This window comes from Panthera leo, chromosome F3 (genome assembly GCF_018350215.1).
Source record: "Panthera leo isolate Ple1 chromosome F3, P.leo_Ple1_pat1.1, whole genome shotgun sequence".
Taxonomy (NCBI): domain Eukaryota; kingdom Metazoa; phylum Chordata; class Mammalia; order Carnivora; family Felidae; genus Panthera; species Panthera leo.
The window spans coordinates 68067917-68090517 of record NC_056696.1 but is presented as its reverse complement, the minus strand read 5'-3'; the positions used below and the strand labels follow the sequence as shown (position 1 = coordinate 68090517).

At 59.0% G+C, this 22601-nt stretch overlaps 3 protein-coding genes and 1 long non-coding RNA gene across 12 annotated transcripts; 1 reads left to right on the top strand and 3 right to left on the bottom strand.

The window, feature by feature from the left end:
• On the bottom strand, positions 1 to 5613 carry FAM189B (family with sequence similarity 189 member B). 5 transcript variants are annotated; one of them, XM_042926146.1, is made up of 12 exons: positions 4911 to 5613; positions 4657 to 4713; positions 4309 to 4419; positions 4084 to 4203; positions 3839 to 3946; positions 3158 to 3333; positions 2931 to 3030; positions 2531 to 2600; positions 1802 to 2353; positions 1234 to 1302; positions 843 to 1063; positions 1 to 750 (listed from the first exon to the last, which is right to left on the bottom strand). In XM_042926146.1, exons 1-12 carry the CDS (start codon positions 5133 to 5135, stop codon positions 577 to 579), a joined length of 1983 nt encoding a protein of 660 aa, XP_042782080.1. In that variant the 5' UTR covers positions 5136 to 5613; the 3' UTR covers positions 1 to 576. The 5 variants fall into 5 exon arrangements, with proteins under 5 accessions (XP_042782080.1, XP_042782077.1, XP_042782079.1 ...); XM_042926143.1 differs by having other exon boundaries at positions 843 to 1096; positions 4911 to 5612; XM_042926145.1 differs by having other exon boundaries at positions 843 to 1096; positions 2531 to 2579; positions 4911 to 5612.
• LOC122212332 lies at positions 3940 to 5121 on the top strand. The gene is made up of 3 exons (XR_006199099.1): positions 3940 to 4025; positions 4303 to 4433; positions 4799 to 5121. It is a non-coding gene; the product is annotated as an uncharacterized LOC122212332 (long non-coding RNA).
• Positions 5614 to 6097: 484 nt separating the features above from the next.
• On the bottom strand, positions 6098 to 11318 carry SCAMP3 (secretory carrier membrane protein 3). The gene is made up of 9 exons (XM_042926180.1): positions 11075 to 11318; positions 10680 to 10757; positions 9690 to 9812; positions 9475 to 9595; positions 8549 to 8677; positions 7739 to 7898; positions 7535 to 7636; positions 6863 to 6980; positions 6098 to 6558 (listed from the first exon to the last, which is right to left on the bottom strand). Exons 1-9 carry the CDS (start codon positions 11138 to 11140, stop codon positions 6412 to 6414), a joined length of 1044 nt encoding a protein of 347 aa, XP_042782114.1. The 5' UTR covers positions 11141 to 11318; the 3' UTR covers positions 6098 to 6411.
• Positions 11319 to 11706: 388 nt separating this feature from the next.
• On the bottom strand, positions 11707 to 20568 carry CLK2 (CDC like kinase 2). 5 transcript variants are annotated; one of them, XM_042926168.1, is made up of 13 exons: positions 20307 to 20568; positions 18529 to 18698; positions 17592 to 17817; positions 16810 to 16897; positions 16395 to 16461; positions 16106 to 16222; positions 15153 to 15319; positions 14311 to 14405; positions 13484 to 13613; positions 13296 to 13378; positions 13052 to 13131; positions 12775 to 12865; positions 11707 to 12238 (listed from the first exon to the last, which is right to left on the bottom strand). In XM_042926168.1, the coding sequence occupies exons 2-13, from the start codon at positions 18696 to 18698 to the stop codon at positions 12053 to 12055; spliced, it is 1500 nt and encodes a 499-aa protein (XP_042782102.1). In that variant the 5' UTR covers positions 20307 to 20568; the 3' UTR covers positions 11707 to 12052. The 5 variants fall into 5 exon arrangements, with proteins under 5 accessions (XP_042782102.1, XP_042782103.1, XP_042782100.1 ...); XM_042926169.1 differs by having other exon boundaries at positions 16810 to 16894; XM_042926166.1 differs by having other exon boundaries at positions 17592 to 17820; positions 20307 to 20567.
• Between the last annotated feature and the right edge of the window lie 2033 nt (positions 20569 to 22601).

Below are 22601 nucleotides of genomic sequence, written 5' to 3'. Positions count from 1 at the left end.
TCCAGAAGAGAAGGGGAAAATTGAAATTTATTGAAGGCTTATTCAGTGTATTCAGAGCTTTACAAACATTCATCTTCACAATGTTTTATGGATCAGGCAATTGAGGTTAAATAACTCGCCCAAGGTCATGCAGCTAGAGGTGGCAGAGCTGAGAGTCACCCAGATTTTTTGGACTCTTCATGCCTTACCACCCCATTACCCAGGCACACAGCCCCCTGTGCTTAAGCACTGGGCCATGCCTTTGCCCTGGCCATAGTGTCCCTGTCAAATCAGAGAGAGCTCTTTCATGCTGGGGGATAAGACTTTATCTTCTTCTTCCAATGCTGTAAGCGGGGGCCTCTCCCCCACAGCCTGAATGCCCATGCAGCACAGGACAGCAGCTCCCCTGGTCCAGAGGGGCAGAGCCAAGCAGCAGGAGCCCCCGGAGGTAGGAGGCAAAGGGATACTTCTGGGGGTGTTCAGCGGGTTTCTTTTTGTGTCAGCCAGTGCGTGGGGCGCTGGGGGTTGGTCCCAACCAGCTGGTGCCTGTGGCCCCAGCATTCACCCGGATCTGTTCACAGTGGCAAGAAGCCCAGGTCAGAGCCCTGTCTCCCGGCTGCCCCCGTTGAGGCTGAGGCTGTGGGGGCGGGTGGCACGCTCCAGCCTGCGAGCAGACAGAAGGCGCCGCAGGGAAGAGCCGGAGCTCAGGTCGCCACAGCTTCGAAGGTGGAGGCTCTCTCGGCCTGGCCGGCCCCACGGGCTGTGGGGCACCTAGAGGGGGACGCAGGAGAGGCCATCAGTGTGGTTCAGCCTGAAGCCCCAGGCTTTCCTGGGTTATCTTCCCAGACTCCCCTAACTCCTACCTGCTTAAGCCCATGGGCCCCATTGCCACTGGGGTCTGGGGCCTTCTTGGACATCTGGAAGAAACGAGTGACCAAGCCCCGGCCTGGCCAGCTGCTCTTCAGGTCTCCCAGGGAGTGGGCAGGTGCAGGGCCCGAGGGCAGGGGGACCTTTCGAAAGGTGGGCACAGGGCGCCGTTTCTCGGCTGAGCGGGCACGTAGCAACTTGGGAGAAGGGCAGCGGGCTAGACGGAAGAGGCAGGCTTCAGAGCAGAGCCCTGGAGAGAGAGAGAGAGAGAGAGAGAGAGAGAGAGAGAGAGAGAGGGAAGGAGAGAGAAGATGGGAAGGGAGGTGCAGATAGGGCCAGGCAGCACTCCCCTACCGCCTGGCCCCTGGGCACCAACCACAGCCTCACCTGTATCTGCAGAGGAAACGGAAGCAGCTTCTTCCTCGAGCACTTTGGTATAAAGGTCCCTGAAGTCAGCTGGGGAGGAGATGGAGACGGTGCAAGTGCCCAGTGGACACACCCACTGATCGCACCACCCTCGGGGGGAGAGCTCCAGCCCCCAAGCCCCGTCCTCAGCAGCCTGCCCACCGGACAGGAACTAAGGTGGTCTCGCTGGTGGCGGCACCCCCCTCAGTTCCCGGAGCCCCCGAGGGCAGTGATGAGCACCTGCTGTGCTGCCCAACACCTCTAGGGGAGGGGGTAGGGAGCTGAGGCCTGGGGGGGTAACTAACTCGGGCCCAGTCATGGAATGGGGTTTCATAAATCCTCTCTTTTAGCCGCTCAGTTATGATGGTGCGTTTTCAGGAAGCGAACACTCCAGAAGTGCCCCGGGCAGGAGCGAACTCACCCTTTTTTCCGCCTCTGGCACCTCAACGGTGTCCCAGATCCTGGCGGGATCACTGGCCCCAGACTCCCCTGACCGCCCGCCTGCTCCTGAACCCTGGGTGGGGGGCGGGGGCGGGGGGGGGATGCTCACCGGTGTCGCTGGAGGTGGTGATGCCCGGGTCACTGTGGGACCGTGGCAGCAGCAGCGGTGGCGGGGGAGCCGGATTCGGAGGCCGGTGCCCCGGGGGGGTGAGGGAACCTGAGCTGTCGCTGAAGCGGCGGGTGGGGGCGCGGGGAGGGGGGGCCGCTGCCGCCCCCGGCCGGCCGCCGCCCCGTGGGACCCGCCGCCTCAGCTCGGGGAAGCAGGGTCCCACCCAGGGAGGCCAGCCTTCCAGCCGGTGGCAGCTGCGGGCGGCCGTGGGGGCCCCCAGAGGGGGCGGGGCCTCGGGGGCGGAGCAGGAGTAGGAGCGGGCGGCCCTGGGGGGCCTCCGCGGCAGGGGGCTGTCCTCGAAGGGGCCGCGCAGGCCGCAGTCCAGGCTGAGGCAGTAGCCGGCGCGGCTGCGCTGAATGGAGCGGAAGAGCACGTAGTCGACGGAGCGCACGGAGCCCTGCAGCTCCAGCAGGCACGAGTCCTCCGACGGGCTCGAGCCCCCGGGGAGGTCACCGATGGCGGACAGCGCCAGAGACCCGCTGTCCATGGACACTGTGGGCGGCAGGGGGCGCGGGGCGGTACCGGCCCATCAGGGGCCACTCTGCCCACGGTTCCGCCTCCGAGGAGGCAGCTCGAGGCCAGGGCTCCACGGAGCCGCCCAGCCGGCCCCAGCTCGCTCGGCCGTCCCAGGCCGCCCGGCCCGCGCCCGCCTCCCCCCTTTTTGCTCACCGTCTACGATGGAGGCCACGCGCTCACAGATGCAGGAGCCGTCGTGAAACTGTGGATCAAACAGAGTGGCCTGCGGAAAACACGAGTGTCGAGGGGCCAGCCCTACACGCGGACCTGGCCACCCCGTGTGCGGGACAGAGCTCTGGACACCCAGATTCCAGTCCAGCTTTGTCACTTTGTGCGGGTCAGCTATGCGGGCCTCAGTTTCCACATCTTTAAAATAGAAATGGTACTTCCTGCTCCCTCCCGACCTTACCACGGAGAGATCAAAGATGACCCTGGACGTGCTGGGGTGACAAAGACCATGAGCACTACTGTTTTCTTTGTCCAGGGACAACGGCTCACTGAGCTTTTCAGGCTCTGTCCCAGCTCCCCAGGCCACACCGGGACCCGCTCTCACCTGGCTGTCTCCTCGTAGCCCCATGACGGCCTCATAAGAAGGGGGACAATCAGTAGGGTACAAGGGCACCGGGCTGTCCATGGAGCCATTGTAGGTGATGCTGGGAGGGGGAGGCAGAGGAAGGAGCCTGGCAGAGCACTCCTACTCCACAAAGCTCCCTCCCCGCCAACGCAGGTGGCTGCACGGCCCCCACCCCCACACCCCCGCAGGACTCTGCCAGGCCTCACCTCTGGGCGTCTGTTTCCGAGCTGCAGGTATACTCCGGGGGGTAGTAAGGTGGGGGGGGCACCGGCGGTACAAATTCCTCCAAGTCCAGCATGGTGTGTAGCAGAGGGGCTGGCGGCGAGGACGTACAGCCCAGAGACCCCAAGGGGCCTGAGGCTGAGCGCTCTGGGGCCAGCTGCTGGGGAGCAGGCAGGTCAGCAAGGCCGATTTCTGGGAACACAGCCCCTAGGCTCCTGCACCCCTCCAGGGAGTCCTGGCCCTGCCCCCTCAGGCAGCTGGGCTCCGGCCCCTCCCCCAGCCAGCACCAGCTCTTCCTCTAACGTCTAGAAAGTCCTGGCTTTATGGCCCCATCTCTGTCCAGAATTGCCACCCGTCCTCTGCTCCTGCTCCAACACTGACCCTTTATCCTCATCCCCACGTAGGACCTTCCTTCTGGACTCCGCCCAACTTGTGGTCTCACTGTTGGGTCACATACTTCCCCACTCCCTGTCCTTCTCCTCCTCGTCCTCCCTTGGACGCCCTCGACACCGCTACGCTAGATGCTAGATATGCCTAATAAATGGCCTGCAGCCTCCGGTGCGCAGAAGCCAGTGCCGTAGCCCCCATCCCCTCGAGCCCGGTCCCAGCACATTCACCCCTGCCCCCATCGTACCTGCTTGGCTTTGACCCCAGCTCCCCCTCACCGTGTGCACGAGGTCCAGGGAGAAGATTTGGATGCAGCAGACAATAGCTGAGAGGGTACAGATGATGGCGGCACAGACGGTGAGCCCGCAGACGCTGAAGAGCAGGTTCTGGAGGAAAGAGGAAGACGGATGGGAGAGGGGCCCGGGGAAGGGTAAATCCCCCGAGTTCTGGGCCCGTGAGGCAAAGGTGAAAACCAGGATGGTGGGGGAGAAAGGAATGGCTGAGGTGGGGCGCGCACGCTCACCTTGAGGGCCCCTCGGGCTTCGTCACAGGTGGAGTTGGGGGCAACTTTCAGTTCCTGCCCCGACTCTGGACAGGGCCGAAGCAGGGGAATGGAGGGGCAGCACACACAGACCTTTCCTTCCTGAGTAGGAGTGGGGAGGGTGAGGCAGCCTGAGTCAGGACAAACCCAGGGGTCCTGCACACCTCCCCCAACCAGTTCTTTCTGACCCTCCCTTCTCAGTCTCACCATGGAGCAGTCTTGGAAGTCTCGGGCCAGCTGAGCGTTCTTACAGGAGAGAACAGAGCCAGCCATGCTGAGCATGACACAGAGCACCGAAAGCAAGGAGAAGAAGGAGACCTGGGGGGAATCAGGTGCACACTCAGGGCTGGGGCCCTCACAGGTGCCCTCTACCACGGGTGGGCACCCTCTACCACGGGTGGGTATCCTCTACCACGGGTGGGCCCCTCCTTCACAGACATTCATGCCTGGCAGGCACAAACTGCACAACCAGTTCGCTTCTCCCGGGCGTCTGTGGGCCTCCCCTCGGGTGCTGGGCACCTGCCTCCCGGTGGGCACCAGACCCTAAACACCTACCACTAGAGTGAATGGCCGCTTCCAAGACACAACGCCAACTACCCCGGAGAACGCCAGCTGGGGACAGAGTGGGTACAGGCTCAGCCTGGCAGGGGGAGGCACCTGAGTGACCCCTCACCACAGGGTGTGCCCACCTCTATAGGAAAACCAGAAGCCCAGAGGAGGGAGGAGGGACCAGCTCCTGGACTGGCAGCTAGTGTGGAGGGGTGGGGCCCCAGGAACTACCCCACCCAACCACCGTGCACCCAACTCACCGAGAATCCAGCCCAAGACGGGCAGGACCTCTTGATGCTCTCGGTGGTGGTGACGGAGGAGGCCACCATGCTGAAGGTGACCACCAGGATGCCCAGGAGCACCTGAGCCAGCCCCAGCGTGAGCAGGGCCTGCAGCCAGGGTCGGTGGAGGCGGAGGTGGGTAAGGCCCCGGGTGCTGGGTCGACTGGTCAGCGAGCGGCTGGAGTCACTGGGCGAGGGCATCATGCCTGCCGCGCGGTTGCCTGCGCCTCGCTCGGGCTCCACCGGCGCTTGGGAGCATCTCAGAGGCGCCCAAGGCCCCGTCCTCTCTCTTCTCCACCCTCCTCGCTCTAGAGCCGACCTCCCGGATGCGTCCCCTGGGGCATGGCCCAGGGCCTCCAGCTGGGCGGGGGCCCAAGGGAGGGGCGTCACGAAGGGGTCGAGGGGGACTCCCTCCCCACCACGGGCACCGGACGGGCACCGTGCCCGGGACGGCGATGAGGACGCGGGGGCGCCGGCTCATCGCATCTCCCTGGAGAACGGGGGCGCCGAGAAGGGCAGGTCCAGGCGTGAGGAGAGGCGGCGGTCGGGAACGCGGGGCAGGACGGGGCGGGTGGGAAGAAGCGGGGAGGGGTCCCAGGGGCCTGAGACCGCCTGGCGGGGAGAGGCCGGGGCGCCGCCGGCTGCCCGGCCGCCCGCCCCGCTCCCCCCGCGCGACTCGCTGCGCTCCCCAGTCCCGGGCGGCAGCAGGTCCTGCCCCGCGGCGGGGCGGGGCGGGGCGGGGCGGGGCGGGGGCGGGGCTGCGCGGTGCCACCAGGGCGTCGGCGTCCGCCCGCAGGCCCCGCGCAGAGGGGGCGGTGGGGGCGGGGGCGGGGGCGGGGCGGAGCCTGCGCGGTGCACCCCGGGAGTCGGCGTCCGCCCGCAGGCCCCGCGCAGGGGCGGGGAGGGGGAGCCCCGCGGGGGCGGGGTCGGCGCGGGGCACTCCGGGAACGGGCGCCCGCGCCGGCGCCGGCCCCGCCCAGCCCCTCGGGCCCCGGGCCCGCGGCGTTCCTGGCAGGGGCGGCGGCGCCTTGGCCGTCGGGGGCGAAGCCGCCCGCGCCCGGCCTTCCCTTCGAAGCTCACGCTTTGCTTCCGCCTCAGACCCCGCCGCCGCACTCCGCTTTCTCTTCCAAAGACCTGGTTCCCAATAAAGATGCCGGAAACGGGGATTTGAGTTCCAGTTCCACTTTCTTTTTATTTAAATAACCGAAGCAACAGCCTTGGCACAGCAGAGGGACGCTGGGTTGGGGTGTGTAAGAGCTGGCAGTAGTGTGGCCTAATTGGGGGGTGGCGGGGCAAGCGGAGACTGGGTCACAGTGGGCTCCCCGCACCCCGAAGTCAGGGTCAGCAGTCACGGCCGTGGGAGCGGGGGGCACTAGAAAGAAGGCCTCGAGCAGCGCGCCTCACCAAGTCCCAGAGACCTCAGGGAGGGGGGCTAAGTGAGCTCCCCCGAGCGGCAGGGCCAGGGCAGCCCCGACGGGCGTCAGGGGGCTCGGAAGGCATTCTCGGCAGCCCCGGCGGCTGCGTTGGCAGCTGCGGTTCGCACCGCAGGGTTGGAGAAGACCCCAGCGGCAAACTCTTGCTGGGCCTTCTGAAAGCTGGCACCTGTGCGGCGGTACAAGGAGTGGATCTGCAAGTACATGGCGCGGTCATTACCGTGCGCTCTGCTACCGTTATCCCCACCCGACAGCACCACCAGCACTCGCTGCCACTCCATTCGTCCTTGGCTCCCTCCCAAAACACACACACACACACACACACACACACACACACACACACACACACACACTTCCCCAGAGGTCCATTAGTAGAGAAGCCTCCGGTCAGCCAGGCCCTCCCGACTTCCTCCAGAATGACCGCCCCTCCCCAGGCCCCTCGGGGCCCATGATCTCACTCTTCCCGCCCACCTCCCCACCTCGGACACAGCCTCTCACCCGCTTCAGCATCACAATCCCCAGTACAGCGATGCCAGTGAAGAACAGGGCGACCAGCAGCATGAGCACGGCCACCGCCGGGTTGGCCTTCAGCACCACCAGAGCGGAGATCCAGCCACTGCCAGGAGGGGAAGGGGCCGTCGGTGAAGAGGGGCCACTCCCGGCAGGGCCTCAGTCTTCCCGGCTTCTTGGCTGGTTAGGGAGCAAACGTGCCCTATTCCCACCCATCCCACCAGGGGTCGCTCCCCTGTCAGCCTGGCGGCTCTCCAAGTACCAGGATCCCAAACTACATCCACTCTCTTCAAAGTTCACTTCCAGCTTCTGAACGACTGGCTGCGGGCTCTCCAAGCCTTTCCAGACATCCTCGCTCCAAACAGGCCTTTCTGTAGAGGGGTCTCTGTCCCCTCTTCAAAAGTGCTTACGCATGCTTCCCCCAGGAAGCCGTCTCAGGTTGACCACATGCACCTTTCCTCCCCCAGACCCATGCCTGTCTAGAATTCTGACTGGGCTCCCTATCCTGGAAGTAGGTCCTATCTCTCTCGTGAAGCTGGCACCTCCCAAGCGTAAAACACCACACCTCCTCCTCCTGAACAACCCCAACCCCAGGACCCAGGGCTGACTTGGTCTGGCGGAATGAGGGAAAGGGAGAGGGTGGATGGCAGCTTCACGGACCTGAACCCCCAACCTGGGATGCCAATGGCCTGCAGGACAAAAAGCACATCCTGGACGAAGAAAATGAAGAAGAACACGAAGAAATTGAATGAACTGTCGCTCCTGCGGGACAGAAAAAATGGGGAGGGTGGGAGGAGAGTCAGGGCAGGAGCAGCAGACGTGGGGCCCATCTAAGGTTCTCCACCACCCCTGGCCTCAGCTTACCGGAAGGCCTTATACATGGGCCGGTACCAGCACACAAAGGAGCAGGGTGTGAAAAGGAGGGCCCAGAGGATAGAGAGCCCAAAGCCCGAGCCATTGCTGGTCTCCACGCAGAAGCTGGCCAGGCAGGCGAGAAAATTCAGAAGAAGAGCCAGCGTGCTGCCTGAGGGACGGAGGTGCAGGATGGTGAGCCCGGGTGGCAACGAGAGCCCCCCTTCCCATAGGAGCCCCCCACGCCCTCCTCGGCAAATACGGCAGAGTAAGGAAAAGGACTCCTGCCTTCACCAAATCCTCAACTCAACGGGGGAGACAGGTCTCTTTGCAAAGACATTTAAAGGACTCAGAAAATGTTTACGCACCGGAACAAGAAGAGGCGGGGGAAGACAAGAACGCACTTTTGCTAGGAGGCTGGAGAACAGCTTCTAGATACTACAAAAGGAGTAACCCAGGAAAACTCCTGGTGAAATTAGCCTTAAGCTCAGAAGTTGAGAGGCGCTTGGGGGGCTCAGTCGGCTGAGCGTCTGACTTCAGCTCAGGTCATGATCTCACCATTCATGGGTTCGAGCCTTGCATCAGGCTCTGTGCTGACAGCTCAGAACCTGGAGCTGCTTCGCATTCCGTGTCCCTCTCTCTCTCTCTCTCTGCCCCTCACCTGCTCACTCTCTCTCAAAAATAAACATCAAAAAAAAAAAAAAACCCTCAAAAGTCGAGCAGAGATGAAATGCTGAGTTCTCGGAGAGTGGGCACCGGGGCAGGAAAGATGTAAAGGTACTACCTGCACTCTTCCTCCAGAAAAGGCTTGTCACTACTCACACATCCACAGGTAGTACATGGTGGATACGGTCTTCTGAAATTCTTGGGGGATCTCCATGGAGATGTCCTGGAAAAAGCAGGGCTGGACTGGGCAAAAAGAAGGTAGAGGGGGCCAATTGTTCTGTCGAGCTGCAAGGCACAGAGAGAGCGGGAAGACCCCAGACGTGAGGCAGAGACCAACAGAGGAATCACCACCCTCTCCTGCACCCCAGGTCTTCTCTTCCATCTCCAGTTCAGGGTCCGAGGAGACAGAAGAGAGTGGCGAAAACAAGGCTGACACTGTTTTCTATTGTTTGCGGCTTCGAAGCACTGTCAAGCACTTTGCCCGGATGGCCTTGTTTCCCTCTCACAACAGTCCCGTCCAACAAGCACAAACGTTATGTTATCTTTCGTTTTACAAACAAGGAAACGGGGGCACCCGCTGGCTCAGTCGTAAGAGCGTGTGACTCTTGATCTCAGGGTCGTGAGCTCAAGCCCCATGCTGGGTGTAGAGATCACTTAAATAAGTAAGTATTTTTTCAAAAAGTAAGAAAACTGAGGGGCACTTGGGTGGCTCAGTCGGTTGAGCGTCCGACTTCGGCTCAGGTCGTGATCTCACAGTTTGTGGGTTCAAGCCCCGCGTCGGGCGCTGTGCTGACGGCTCAGGGCCTGAAGCCTGCTCCACATTCTGTGTCTCCCCATCTCTCGGCCCCTCCCCTGCTCACGCTCTGTCTCTGTCTCTCAATAATAAATAAATGTTAGGAAAAAAGGTAAGAAAACTGAGGCGCTCAAGATTAAGTAACTTACCTAAGCACTCACAGGCAGGGAGTACCCAAGTTCAGTTAGTGCCCAAATTCAAAGTCAGCAAGGTGGTTCCAGAGCCCACTCGCTCACATTCGTTTTGCTCCTTGAAAGTGTGGAACACGCCCCGCCCACGGACCGCTTACCGGCCGCGCCCCCCAGGGCGGCGTGCTGCAACTCCCGCTCCCTCCGATCCAACTCCTCGGCCTTCCGGTTCAGCTCCTCCTGCTTCTTTAGCAGCTCGGCTGTGGCTGCTGCAGCTGAGGCCTGCCCAGTGTGTGCGGGGGGAGGGGGGAGAGATGTGAGCCCTGGGCCCAGGTCTGGCCCCCACAGCCCACCCCCACTCGCACCTGCTGTTTACCTGGGTGCCGTAGGAACCATAGTTTTTGGGTTCTGTAGGGCTGAGCTTTCTGGAGGACTGCAACGAGGGAGCCGAGGCGGGAGGCAACGGGGCCGCGGCCGGAGGCTCATACGCTGGCGGGGGCTGTTGGTTTTGGAAAAGGCCTTAGGGATCACCTAATCCCTCCCGACGCAGGTATCCAGAGACTGTCTACCTCTGCATCTGGGTCCCCTTCCCCGCCCCCTCCCCCACAGAGAGCCAAACCGGTCAGCCCTCACCACCCCTCACATCCAATTCCTTAGCCGGGACTCAAGACACTCATCCACCGAACCCACCCCCTCCACTTTTTAAAGCTCTTGGTTCTTATTTTATTTTTTTTTAATGTTTATTCATTTTGAGAGAGAAAGCAGCGTGGAGGGCAGGGGTGGCGGGGGTGGGGAAGGGGCAGAGAGAGAGAGGGAGACACAGAATCCAAAGCAGGCTCCAGGTTCTGTGCTGTCAGCACAGAGCCCAACGCGGGGCTCGAACTCACTGACCGCGAGATCACGACCTGAGCCAAACCCGGAGGCTTAACCGACTGAGCCACCCAGGCGCCCCTCTTTCTCTTTTTTTAAGTCTCGACACTTTCTACTCCAGTGGAACAACAGGTCCAGCCCTCACTGCTTGCCTTCTGGAGGCACACCTAAGCGTAACTCGTTTGCTCAACTCCAACCAGTCCCGTAATTTATTTTGTTCAAAGAAGCCTCCCCAAACACAGCCTTGGTTCAGGCCCTGTCAGTCTCCAGCCAGCCCCCACCCCCGGCCAGGACTACCACTGAGAGCTCAAACGGGATCATTGACCCTGGTGTCTCCAGAAGGATTAGGCAGGCCAGGGCGGACCCGCCTCTCTCAGGGAGTTAAGATCACAGTGTCCCTTCCTTTGCATGCAGAAAAGTCCCCTGTATCCCGACAGAGTGAGCTTGCTGGCACACCCCCCCCTTCCTTGTCATCCTATCCTCTCCAGAACCTCACCTCCCGGGTCTCAAAAGGGTTGTAGACGTCAAGGGTGGCATACTGCGGGCTGGGTCGGTGCTGGATCACAGCTGGGTCCTGCGGGCAGAGAGCTGCGGCTCAGCGGGCACCTGGCGCCTCTGGGGGAACTGACCGGGGCCTCTCCTAATGCCTGTGGCTCGTTGGAGGCCACGCCGTTGCCCCAACATTTGCCCCAAACCCTTCACCGCGCTCTGTTAGCACCAGCTCCTTACAGGGGCACGGCCCGCCCCCCGCGTGCTCACTGGACTGGAGTCACCGTCACCCCCACGTGGCGGCCCTCCCCCGGCACAAATGTCAGGAATGGGAATACAACAAGTTAGCCCGTCCAGAAGCCAGAGGAGTCGGCCGAGCTACCCAAAGAAGGCCGGCGTCACCTGAAAGGGGTTGTCAAGCTCGCCGGGCCCGGCGAAGGGGTTTCCGCCGTCTCTGCTCTGAGCCATGTTTGCAACTGCGGCCTGGGCCGCCCCTGCCCTCCACGCCCCTGCGCGGCGGCGGCGGCGGCGGCTCCCGGAGCTCCCTCCGCTCCCGTCGGTCCGCCCGCTCCGCCGTGCACGGATTGGCCGCGGAGACCGGAAGGGTCCCGAGGATCCCCGCAGCGGCGGCCGGCTGCGCCTGCGCCTCCGCTACGGGCGAGGACGGAAGCGCCCCACGTGACGCCGCGGCCCCGCCCCGCAACGAACTACACGTCCCGGCGGGCCTCGCGTCGGAGGGCGGGCCCGCTAACCGGCTGGAGCCGCCGCAGGCCCTGCGCACGCTTCCGCACCCGGAGTCCGGCTGGCCCGGGCCCCTGTCCCCCGGCACGGCACTCAGACGAGCGCCCCCGACTGGCCCACAGGAACTCCCCGGCCGCGGCCACCGCAACCCTCTCGCGACACACCGGACCAGCCGGCGGCTGGGCTCAGGACGGTGCAGGGGGGAGGATGGACCGCCTGGGTCCACAAACTCAGAAGGGTGGCCGGTCTTCTCATCCCTCCAGCCCAGCGTCCCAGACCTCGAACTCCAGGGGTGGGGGTCGCATGAAGCACGTCATTTTTATTTCACAAAGACTGTACAAAATTCCTTATAAAACACGGGATAGATGCCACCCTCATCCTGCCCTGTCCAGCTCAACAGCGAGGGGGCAGGTGACGGCGGGAAGAGTGTGGGAAGGAACAGCATTCTGTACAAGGCTGGGGACGAAGCAGTAGGTACAAGTTCTTCCGTATTTACACTATTTCACATATTCACAGGTATACAGGGAGCCAGGAGGAAGGAGCTGGCTCCGGCTCTGTTCTCTTATATAAAAAAGCACCAGTGTCCTGGACTGGACACCCACTGCTGCAGGACACGCAGGGGGGCCCAGGGCCTGATCGTCACCGACTGATATCCCGACTGGAGTCCCACAACTTGGTGTTGGGCGGCTCAGCCCGAAGGCGGGCGAAGAAAGGATGCTGAAGGGCTTCACCCAAGGTCAGCCGCTTAGCAGGTTCATACTCTAGCATGCTTTCAATCAGATCGAAGAGCTGGTGGTGTTCCTCTGCCTCGGAGGTCAGATACCGCTGGTGGTGGAGGGCAGGGAAAAGGTGAGGCACGACGCCTTACAGTTCCTGCCCTTTTTCTTCAAGGCCCTAGCTTTCAACCTCAGAGGACCAAGCCTCTGCCGTTATGAATGCTATCGGGAACACGACCTCACGAGTGCTGCGGCTACTACTGCTCAACTCCCTCCCACTAGCACAATTACTCCTTCATACTCTCTGAAGGTTCTTTCTGCTTGTATATCCTTGTCAACGTCATGAATCTTCTTTAGCTCCTCGTTAAAATGTAAGCTCTTCAAAGGTGGTTTATTCTTTTCTGTCTGACCTACAGAACCCAGGACATTACTGTGATCTCTGGTTGGCTCAAGAAATCCATGGCTGTCTAACCTCCTTCCCTCCACAAAACCACTGCCTCGTATCTCTACGATACCCAAAGGGGTATTTCAGTCTTCCCCCTTCTTTCCTAACCCTCTCTTGTGAAGTGCATTCCAGGGGCAAACCACCTGAAGAAGGAAATGCCCTCTGGCCAGTGGGCGCAAGGTATCCCCAGCCTGGCTCACCCGCAGCGGTTTGCAGTTTTCTCGCACGTAGCGCCCTGCTGATGTGTTCTCATCCCAATCCAGGCGGCCCCGATAGAAGTATTTCTGCTTCCTAGAGGGGAAGGGGAGGTTGAGGAATCAGGAGGTTCCTTTTGTTGGGGGACATTTCCCTTATTCCCCCATCTTACAGTAGCTGGGAGGAGGGAAGGTGTCAAAGAAAAAAGAAAATGATGTGAAATCGACCAATTTCGAGGAGAGAAAGGAAAAAGGGTTAAGCTCCCCCCAACTCAAGGTTCACCTTGTCTTCCGGATCATCCGGGAAGGGATAGGACCCAAGATCCTTTCCATCATGGCTAGATGCTCTCTGTTGTCGTGCGTCTGCGAAACAAAGACAGAACTGAGCACGGTGCTGCAAACGGGCTGCTGAGGACCAGCTTCCGGGATGATTAGCAAAGGGGAGGGGTGAGCAGACAGGTCCTTGGCAGACAAGCAACCCAGGCAGGAAAATGCCAGGTGGGGACAGAAGACACTCCACCGCTTACCTGGAACAGGGTGAAGCCAACATAGTACTCGAAGATGATGCAGCCTATGCTCCACACATCACAAGGCTGTGACCAGCCCAACTCTAGCGGGAATGGGAGGAACAAGGTGTTAGACGGTGCTTAGGGGGCCCCACCCTCCCCACCGCCCACCCTTGGACGAGTTCATTCCCCTACTCGCCCCCACTTACCGAGGATGACCTCCGGTGCTCGGTAATGACGAGTGGAGACGATGGTACTGTGGTGTTCATGGTCAAAGGTGGCACTACCAAAGTCCACCACCCGCACAGCTGTGCTCTTCACGCTGCGTTCGTCTCGTTTCTAGGAGCAGAGCAGGAGGATGGACCCGGCCACCTGAGACCAAGATACTACCACTACTCTTTAGAGTGCTTTCAAGCCTGAAAAAAAGCAACTTCACCCCCTGCTTGCTCCCATGCACAAAGGAGAATCTGCTTTACAGCTTCCCCGTATCCTGCAGGTAACTTAGGAGTGGGATCATGGGAGAGCACACAAGTCCCTGTGTATGCGGACATTTCCCACGCACTGGTACTACGGTGCTTCTGAAAATAGGTCCAGAACTGAGCTTTCCTACAGAGAAAAAAAGTCCCAACCAAGTATCTTGAAAGCATTTGCTCTCTATTGGAAAGTTCTCTGAGCTCCTCCTTCCAAGTTCTCTTCCAAATTATATCTTCTTAAATCTTTAAAACAAAATTCGTTTTATGTTTATTTGTGTTTGACAGAGAGAGACAGGGAGACACAGAATCCAAAGCAGGCTCCAGGCTCCGAGCTGTCAGCACACAGACCGACGCGGGGGCTCGAGCTCATGAACCATGATCACGACCTGAGCCAAAGTTGGATACTTAACTGACTGAGCCCCCCAAGCGCCCCTTAAATCTCTCCCTTTCACTCTATTTTGGTATTCGGGCTTACCTAGTCAGAGCCATACTGGGAGAGAACATGGGAGAAAGTAACAGGGAGGAGAGAGGGGCTTTAAGGCCCGGCCGCCTGTCCATCTTACCTTCTCTAGGTTGTAGGTGAGTTCATAGTCTGAATTCACAAACAGAATATTTTCAGGCTTGAGGTCCGTATGTGTCAGCTTGTTATCATGGAGGACTGCAGGGGAGAAGACCAGGTCAGGGTTGTTCCAGGTGGCCAGGGCTAACTGGCACCAGTGACCCCAAGCTTGGTCACCTGGCTCAAAGCTGGTGAGGAGGCAGATCCAGAATCACTAGGCTGCTTTCTGCCCTACTTCCAAATGAAATGCCTGGTCTAAGAAGCACAATGCTTATCAGTATCAGAGAACAAACATGATTCTCAACTGACGTACAAAGAGTTTGCTACGCATTGCAGTTCTGTTCCTTGATGTGCGTGCCTATCTGACGTCCCGTGCATTCAACTCTGGGAAACTGCATAGTCAGGAAGGCCCAAGGGGAACCATGTACTTGTGTCTGGACCCCCCATCTGGCCCCTTGTTTGCCTTAGTCCCTGGCCGCACCTGCTCTGGTGGAAACAGCATCTCAGCTCAGACAAATGTAAGCCTCTAGCTCGGGCAGACTTTTTGTCTCTTTGTGCTTGCAACCTGACTTCTACTTTCCCAAGAAAGGGAAATGAAGGAAAAAAGAGGTAAGCCAATCACTGCTTTGATTTCAAAGGCTTTCTCTCCCAGCTCCTGCTAGGCTGGATGCGGAGGAAGACCAATCAACGACGGTGAGAACACTCGTCAAGGAGTCAAGGAGTTGTCAACATGACAGTGAATGAAAGAGCTGACAGTTTAGGGGCTTCACCACTGCTCCCTGACACAGAAGAGGCCCAACAGAGGGAGGGGCTGCCCCAGAGTCCATCTCGGCCCGCCCCACTCACACTTGACGGCCTGGCACAGCTGGAAGGCCATGTGGCGCACTTGGTGGATGGGGTAGGGCAGGTAGTTGTTGTCTTTGAGGAAATCGAAGGTGCTAAGGCCCAGGAGCTCAAAGGAGATACACATGTGGCCATGGTAGTCAAACCAGTCAAACATCTGGACACAGAGGCTGAGAAGAGATGAGGGAAGGGGGAGGTCTGATGAGCTCCTATCTGCCCACCACCCTTCCAACAAGGAGGGGCTGCAGGGCTGCTGAGTCCACATCCACGTGTAAAAACCTGGCAGGCAGTATGACCAACACAATTCAGTTCGGCCAGCGAACGGCCTTTCTGGCAGACCCAAGGTTCATACCATTTTCCTGCATCATTTTAAATAGTTAAAAAAGATTCCATCTGCTGAAGAGCTGTTGGTGCCGGTCTCCGGTGTGGACCCTGAACTGTCAAACTGTCATTCCTAAACCCTGACCCCGGCTCCCACTCCTGAGATCCATTCACCACCAGCTGCCAGTGGGCCCCGTGTTTATACTGGCCGTCTCCTTAATGCCCTTCTTCCACGTGGGCTTACAAAAGGCGCGTGGACACAAACATTACACGTGAATGTCTGTCGCCTCAGCAACACGGTTCTAGATACGAAAAAGCTCAAGTGATTTTTCACGGAAAATGTTGATTCTCAGTCTCAGGGCCATTTCCAGGGCAGAGCTCTACAGAGGCCACCCTGGCTGGAGCCAAAGTGCAGAGCAATCTAAGTGCCCTGAAAACAAGGGGAACAGACTAGACAATGTCACACACCCTCTCTTCCTGCCCTAATGTCCTACTAGTCTAAGATGATGACGAAAAGATGAATGGATGAGAAGGCCCAGGACTCCCCTGCCTGCCTAAGCCAGGCCGGGAGGGTTTTGGTTCTCCTGTACAGGAGTGGAGCCTCTCAGACCCCCCCACACCCCTCTGCTGCTTACTTCTTATTGTCAGGGTCCTTCTCGTTGATCTTCTCCAGGACGTTGATTTCAAGTCGAGCTGCTTCCTTATACTTTTCCACATTCTTAATGATCTTCAGGGCGACTCGAGCCCCACCCCTGTGGTGGCCAGAAGAGGTTTTTGCTGGGTCATCAAGAACATCTCAAAATGAACGGGGCTGTCCAGGGATTAAGAAATCCTACCTTTGGCCAATCAGCAAAAACACCCCCAGACTGACCCTCAGCACCTCGCCACGCCTAGGAGTACGGAGCAGGGAGGGGCTGTAGTTACCTGCGATGGTCGACACACTGGACAACCCGGCCGAAGGTCCCCTCTCCCAACGTGCTGACAATTTCATCTGAAATGAAACAGAGCAGGGTCGGGGAGAGGGAGGGAGAGAAGGTGGGGAATGAGCTGAGTTGGAAGAAAAAAGGGTACGGCAACCTGGGGTGAGATGAAGGAAGGGGGAACAGATACAGATGGTCACAGGGGAAGAACACCCCTGTGTGATTCCCACCACCTTTAACCCAGGGGCCATGAGAGCTGGGAGTGGACAGCAGAGGTCAATTCTCAACAGCAACTCAAACCACCCAGATAAACAACACCACTGAGGAAAGGCAAGAGGCTGTGACTTGGGTTGGCTCGGGACGTTAGGATGGCTATGGGACCATTACAGGCTATAGGATTGTTACGATTTGGCTTGTACATCGCTCTTGTAGCCAGTCCCCGACGTGGTAGATGAGGTGGCCCTCAGCGTCGTCCTCTACACTCTTGGCTCTCCGGCTGCTGTGCTGCTGTCGGGGGCGGGGGGGGTCGGAGCAAGCCAGGTGTCGGAGCGGGGGCCGGAGGGAGGCGGGGTGGGTGGTGGAGGGGTCACCGGTCACAGGCGCCCAGCCAGGGGGGACAGACGATGATGGGGGACAGTGGAAGGGAACACGTCAGATGCAGTAAGGCGGATCGGGGTGAGAAGAGAGAGCGGCGCATAATCCCAAGTCCCCAAACCCAAAACGGGAACAGGGAGAGGAACGGGCAGAGCAGAGAAGTGGTGTCGTTGCCAATGTCACCCGCAACCCCATGCTCTACACAACGCCCTTCCAGGCGGGCACCGATCTCCCTTTGCCCCCACCCGAGCCCACCTACTGAGGGGCCGTGGAGCCCAGAGCTTGGGGGAGAAAGGCAATTCACAGGCAAGGTCTCCACTACAGAGTGGAGGCGTCTGGGACAGAGGAGCTGTCCCCAACACAACAGGCCCAGCATGCCGAGGAAGGCACCGGGGTACAAATGCTCCGTGCCCGTCCACCTCCAAAGCAGATTCCAGGGCCCTCCGAGAGCTGGAGAGCTGGAGAGCTTCCGAGAGAGCAGAGACTCAGTGCCCGCCTCAGTGTTCCTGCCCCAGTGCTCAGCTAAAAACAAGGGTACTTCTCACTTACCAGGGTCCTAGAGGCCCGGAGAGGAGTGGGGAGAGGAAGGGCCCGGGCGAGCACTCACCGAAGACGAGCGGCTGAACGTCCGGCTGCGCCGCCTCCGCCGCCTGTGCTTCCTCCGGCTGCTGCGCTGGCTGCGGTAACTGCTGTCCTCCCGACGGTACTCATAGGAGTGCCGGTAGTCCGGGTCGTAGCACGCTTCTCCCCGGTCCCGGCTGTAATCGTTGCGCCTGTAGCTGCCACAGTATCGCCGGTCGTACACCCGCCGGTCCGATGAACGGTCATCGTAGCTGCTGTTGGACAACAGACACCCGTTAGGTGCATCTGTTCAGGCCACACTCCTTGCCCCACGACAGGACGAGGTCCTCCCTCAACAAGGACAAAGAACGATGCCGGAAGAACTGCTCTCAGACACTCATGGGGTCATTCTGAGGACCAAGGACCAGAGGAGTGAAATCATTAAGAGCAGACGAGGATCCCCACACCTGCAGGCCACCAAGACCCCCGAAGGGACACAGGCACTCCCTCTGGGGGCCTCCCCCGCCCCCCGCCTGCCACTAGTGACATAACAGATGGAACAAAGAGCCATTTCTTTCCCGAGTCGTTCCTGACCGACATCCAATCTTGCTCCAAACTATCCTTAACCCACCCCTCCCACGCTGAACACGCAGACCTCACTTTGTCTTGTCTGTTATATCGTTAGCTGTCTCTAGACCCTAGTCTTTCACACTTCCTCTCCCTTCGCCCTAGACACTTCACCCTGGTTCTTGAATTACACATCCTGCCCCAATCCAACCAAACCTGCCAGATGCTTCCTCGGCCCCTTACCACGCCCTTCCTCTACGATAGCACTCTTAACACCACAGTGCAAATGGCTCATTCTGGTAACAGTCCTGAGTGGCCCCTTACCCCAACCGCTCAGCATCTAACCAATAGATCTCTGCTGAATAAATAAATGAGTGAGCGGCCCCGAGGAGGGGTTTTTCCCCCTGAAGCCTCACCTCCGGGAACGGACGTGGTAGCTGTCTTCCCGCCGGCGCCGCCGGGTCCGGTCACTGCTACTTGACCAGGAGCGGCTTCTTCGTCTCTTATGCTTCCGGCTCCGATAGTGTTCGTGGTAACTCCCCCGGCTGCCTCGCTCTGAGGAATGGTACCTTCGGGGATGAGGCATCTGGAAGAAAAGGAGAAAGACAAATAGTGGAGAAAGGCTCGGAGTTTTCGGAGCTCCCCTCCAAGGACGGGCTGCCCCAGGGGCGCGAAGCCGCTTTCTGCTGCCACTTCCCCCTCTTTCCGCCTCCCACAACTTCCTTGCGCTCACGATTCCTCTTCGATGGAGTACGTATCACTTGACGACTCCGGTAGGAAACTCTAGGAGCCTGCCCCGCGCCCCCAGCCCTTTCCTCTCATTGCTCCATGGACTCTCCTCAAACTTGGCTCCGTGAAGTCTTCGGGTCGGGGCCACAGCTCATTCCAGGTGAGACTGTGTGATTGACGGGCGCTGCCACGGTTCACCCCTCGCCGGAGTCTAAGCTCCATCGACGCCTCGCGAGTTCCTCACAACCCACCAGGGTAACATTTTAGCACATGCCATCACAGTACACGTTCTTTACCTCCCCAACTAGACCATTCTGTGTCCTGTGGGCAGCAATCCGGCATACCTGGTTTCCACATGTGGTGGTATACACCAAATATAAGCAGGCTCCAGGGATTTGGGTCTGACCTCTTGAACTGCCTTAATCAACTCTCACTGGCTATCACCGCTGGCCAAACTCCCCTCAAAAGTTTTTAACACGGAAGGCCCCAAGCTGCAGTCTGATTTCCATCTGCCCCTCCCCTCCTGCTTAGGAAATAGAGAATAACTGGTTTTTAATTAGTATCAGCACCGCTTGGCTAAAAGCTGGCCTCCTTCCAGTTAGTTATTGGAATCGGAATGGCATGGTGCACAAATGCTTTTCTTCCTTAAAGGAAAGAAATCGAGAGAGAAATCACTGTCACAATCCAGAGAGATAAAAATATGACAGCAAAATAAAATTAAACAGGCCCAGGGACTGAAGTCTTGGGGGCGGGGGGGGGGGGGTGCGGGTTAGGTGTGGAAAGGCTTAATGATTCCAACATCTGGCTCTCATTCGGAGTTTTCTACTTCCCAACCTCCTCAAATTGAGGAGGGTGATATCGGACTCGGTCCTGGTCTAGAAGGCCTGTGGCAAGGATGCAAGCTGCAGATTTCACCCCCCGCCACAGGGTAACCCAAGCTTGTTCAGCACAGCCACACAAACATCCTCTCGGCACACGGCACACTGCCACCAAAGTTGCTCACGCCCCTCCCCACCAGAAGCACCTGCAGTTTACCTCTCCCAACTTACAAACCTTTCCCCCTCCTTTCTCGCTCAGGAAATCCAGAACGAACTCTTGGAGTCAAACTCCTTCCATGCCCTCCCAGTGACACGGCGGGTCCTCCTCATCTCCAGCCCTGCTCCAACTTTGATATTCTGCTCTTTCTCCTCTCGGGAACCGCTCCCCTCCCTGCTCCATCACCCCTTCCCCTACTCGGGCCCCTCCCAAGTTTGCCGGAGGTCCTCCCGGGTCCGCCCGGGTCCGTCCGAGGCACGCTCATCTCTCACCTCTGCTCCCTACCCCTCACCTCCGCCGCTTTGCAGGTCCCTACCCTCCTCCTCTCCTCTCGGCCCGCCGCCGTGCCCCCAGCCCAAGGCTACCCCCGCCCGCCCCGCGGTCGCCATCTTTCCGCGCGGCCCCGCGGCCCGCCAGCCCGCGCGCTCACCGTTCTGGCGGCGAGGCCCGTGCGCTTGTCCCACAGGAAGTCCGTGATGGCGGCGGCACTGCGGCCGGAGTCCCGGCACCCCCGCGGCGACGAAGTGCGGCTCCACCCCCCCGACCCGAGACCCTGGGACCTCCCGCCTCGTTCCCGGGCTCCGCTCCAGTCCCGCCCGCCCCGGCTCCGTCCCCGCCCCCAGGGTCCGCTCGGCGCCGCTCGCACCGCCCCCGCCCGGGGCCCGATCCCAGCTCGGTCTCCGGCTCTGGCCTCTCCGATCCGCCGCCGCCGCCGCGAGCGCGCACGCACGCACGCACGTACGCACGTCCCGCGCCCCCGCCCAGCTGCCCCGGGCCCCGCCCCCAGGGCGCGCACGCCGCCGCGTCCTCGCGTAGCTGGCGGGCGCGGCGATAGGAGCGCCGGGGGGTGCGGGGGCGCGGGGGTTCCAGCGCGCCGGCGGCGGGGCGCGGGGTCGGCCGGGCGCGCTCAGTCCCGCCGCGCTGCCTTTCTGCTCGGCTCGTTCCTCTGTCTTGCGCCGTCTTCATGACACTTCTGCGGCTTACTTTGTGAGGTTTGGAGGTTTAAAAGGGACCTGGAAGTTGTCATTTACGAGTGTCGCCCCTCCACACAGCTTTTGAGGCGTGGTGGTGAGGTCTGATTGTCCGGCACAGCCAGTAAATATCCAGTTCTTAAAACAGCCCGGTTACCTGGCCGCCGCAAGGAGGGGCGGCCCCCTTTTGTCCTGAGCGAAAGGTAGGCACCTGTGGGTCAGGAAGTAAGGCCGTGGAGGAAGGGTTTGAGAAAAGGAGGGATGGAGAATCAGGTGCTGAAAGAGGGGAAGACACTCGAGAACTGTATGTTCCGAACTCACACATAATACATGGGAAGTGTAAATGAACTGAGTTGGAAAAGGGAGGGGGAGGGGGGAGAAGAGGAAGGAGGAGACCTTGAGACAAACTGGACCGAGTTAGAGGCATGATGGAAGGAACTGAGACATAGAAACGAAAAAGAAAAAATAACCTGAGAGTATATTAATTCAGGACATATCAGAGGGGAGCTGGGATGGAAGGTAGTTAGATGGAGATTAGATCGGTTAGCCAGAAATGGTTTAGGAAAGGTTCCCTAAAATAGAAGAGTAAGGGTAATGAAGGGGTTGGAAGGAAAGAGGGGAAAATTCCCTTCCTCTTCCACGAACACCTTTCCGGATCATGCGTTCATTCAGCAAGCATTTGCTGAGTATCCACGGTGTGTGCCAGGCGCAAGGCTCCTGTTCTTTGGAACCCCAGAGTCTAATGGGAGAGAAAGACCTGTAAACGAATAATGGCAGCCTTGTGACAAGAGCTGCCATGAACACTGTAAGAAGGCTCTGGACTAGAGGCGCCTGGGTGGCTCAGTTGGTTAAGTATCAGACTCTTCACCTGAGGTCATGATCCCACAGTTGGTGAGTTTGAGCCCCAAGTCAGGCTCTGCACTGAATGTGGAGCCTGCTTGGGATACTGTCTCTCCCTCTCTGCCCCTTCCCCAGTTGTGTTCTCTCTCTCTCTCTCTCTCTCTCTCTCTCAAAATAAATAAATAAACTTAAAAAAAAAAAGAAAGAAAGCCCTGGATTAGATCTAGTTGGGGAAAGGAGACTTGGAAGTGTGTTTCTAGGTTTCCTAGAGGAGATACTATGTGAGGCAACACTTGGAAAGTGAATTGGAAAAGAATACCGGGCAGAGAAAGTATTTGCAGAGGGCTGGAGACAAGGTAGAATAAAGCCTTTCAGCATGATTAGAGTCCTGGCTTTCAAGAGAGGGACTATCAGAAGAGAGGCTATTGAAATTAGGTCCAAATTTTGCAGGGCCTGGCAGGTCATTTTAAGGAGCTTACAGGTAACCCTACAGAAGATGGACAGGTTTGAAGGACATGTTACATTTGAATCTTAGGAAGGTAACTCTGGCAGACTGTGGGAAAAGAATTGGCCTGAGAGAGTATAGGGCCCCTTATAGAGGCTTCTGAAATAACCTAGGTGAAAAAATGCTGAAGGCTTGAAATAAGTCAGTGGCAATAAGAAACGGAGATGAGGGGAAGAATTTGAGATGTTTGGGAACTTCTAGCACTGAACATCACACAGCACCGCAGTCTCCTTGTTCTGTCTGCATACGGGCACAGCTGAGCTTGGCTTTACAGCGGGACTTTTGTATTCAACTTTGTATCCGCAGTCACTCTTGCTGAAAGTTAGCAGTATGAATTTGCAAATGAAATACTAGGAGGAATATGGAGAAGACGAGAAGAAAGGAGTATGTCTAGGAGAGTGCTGAGAGG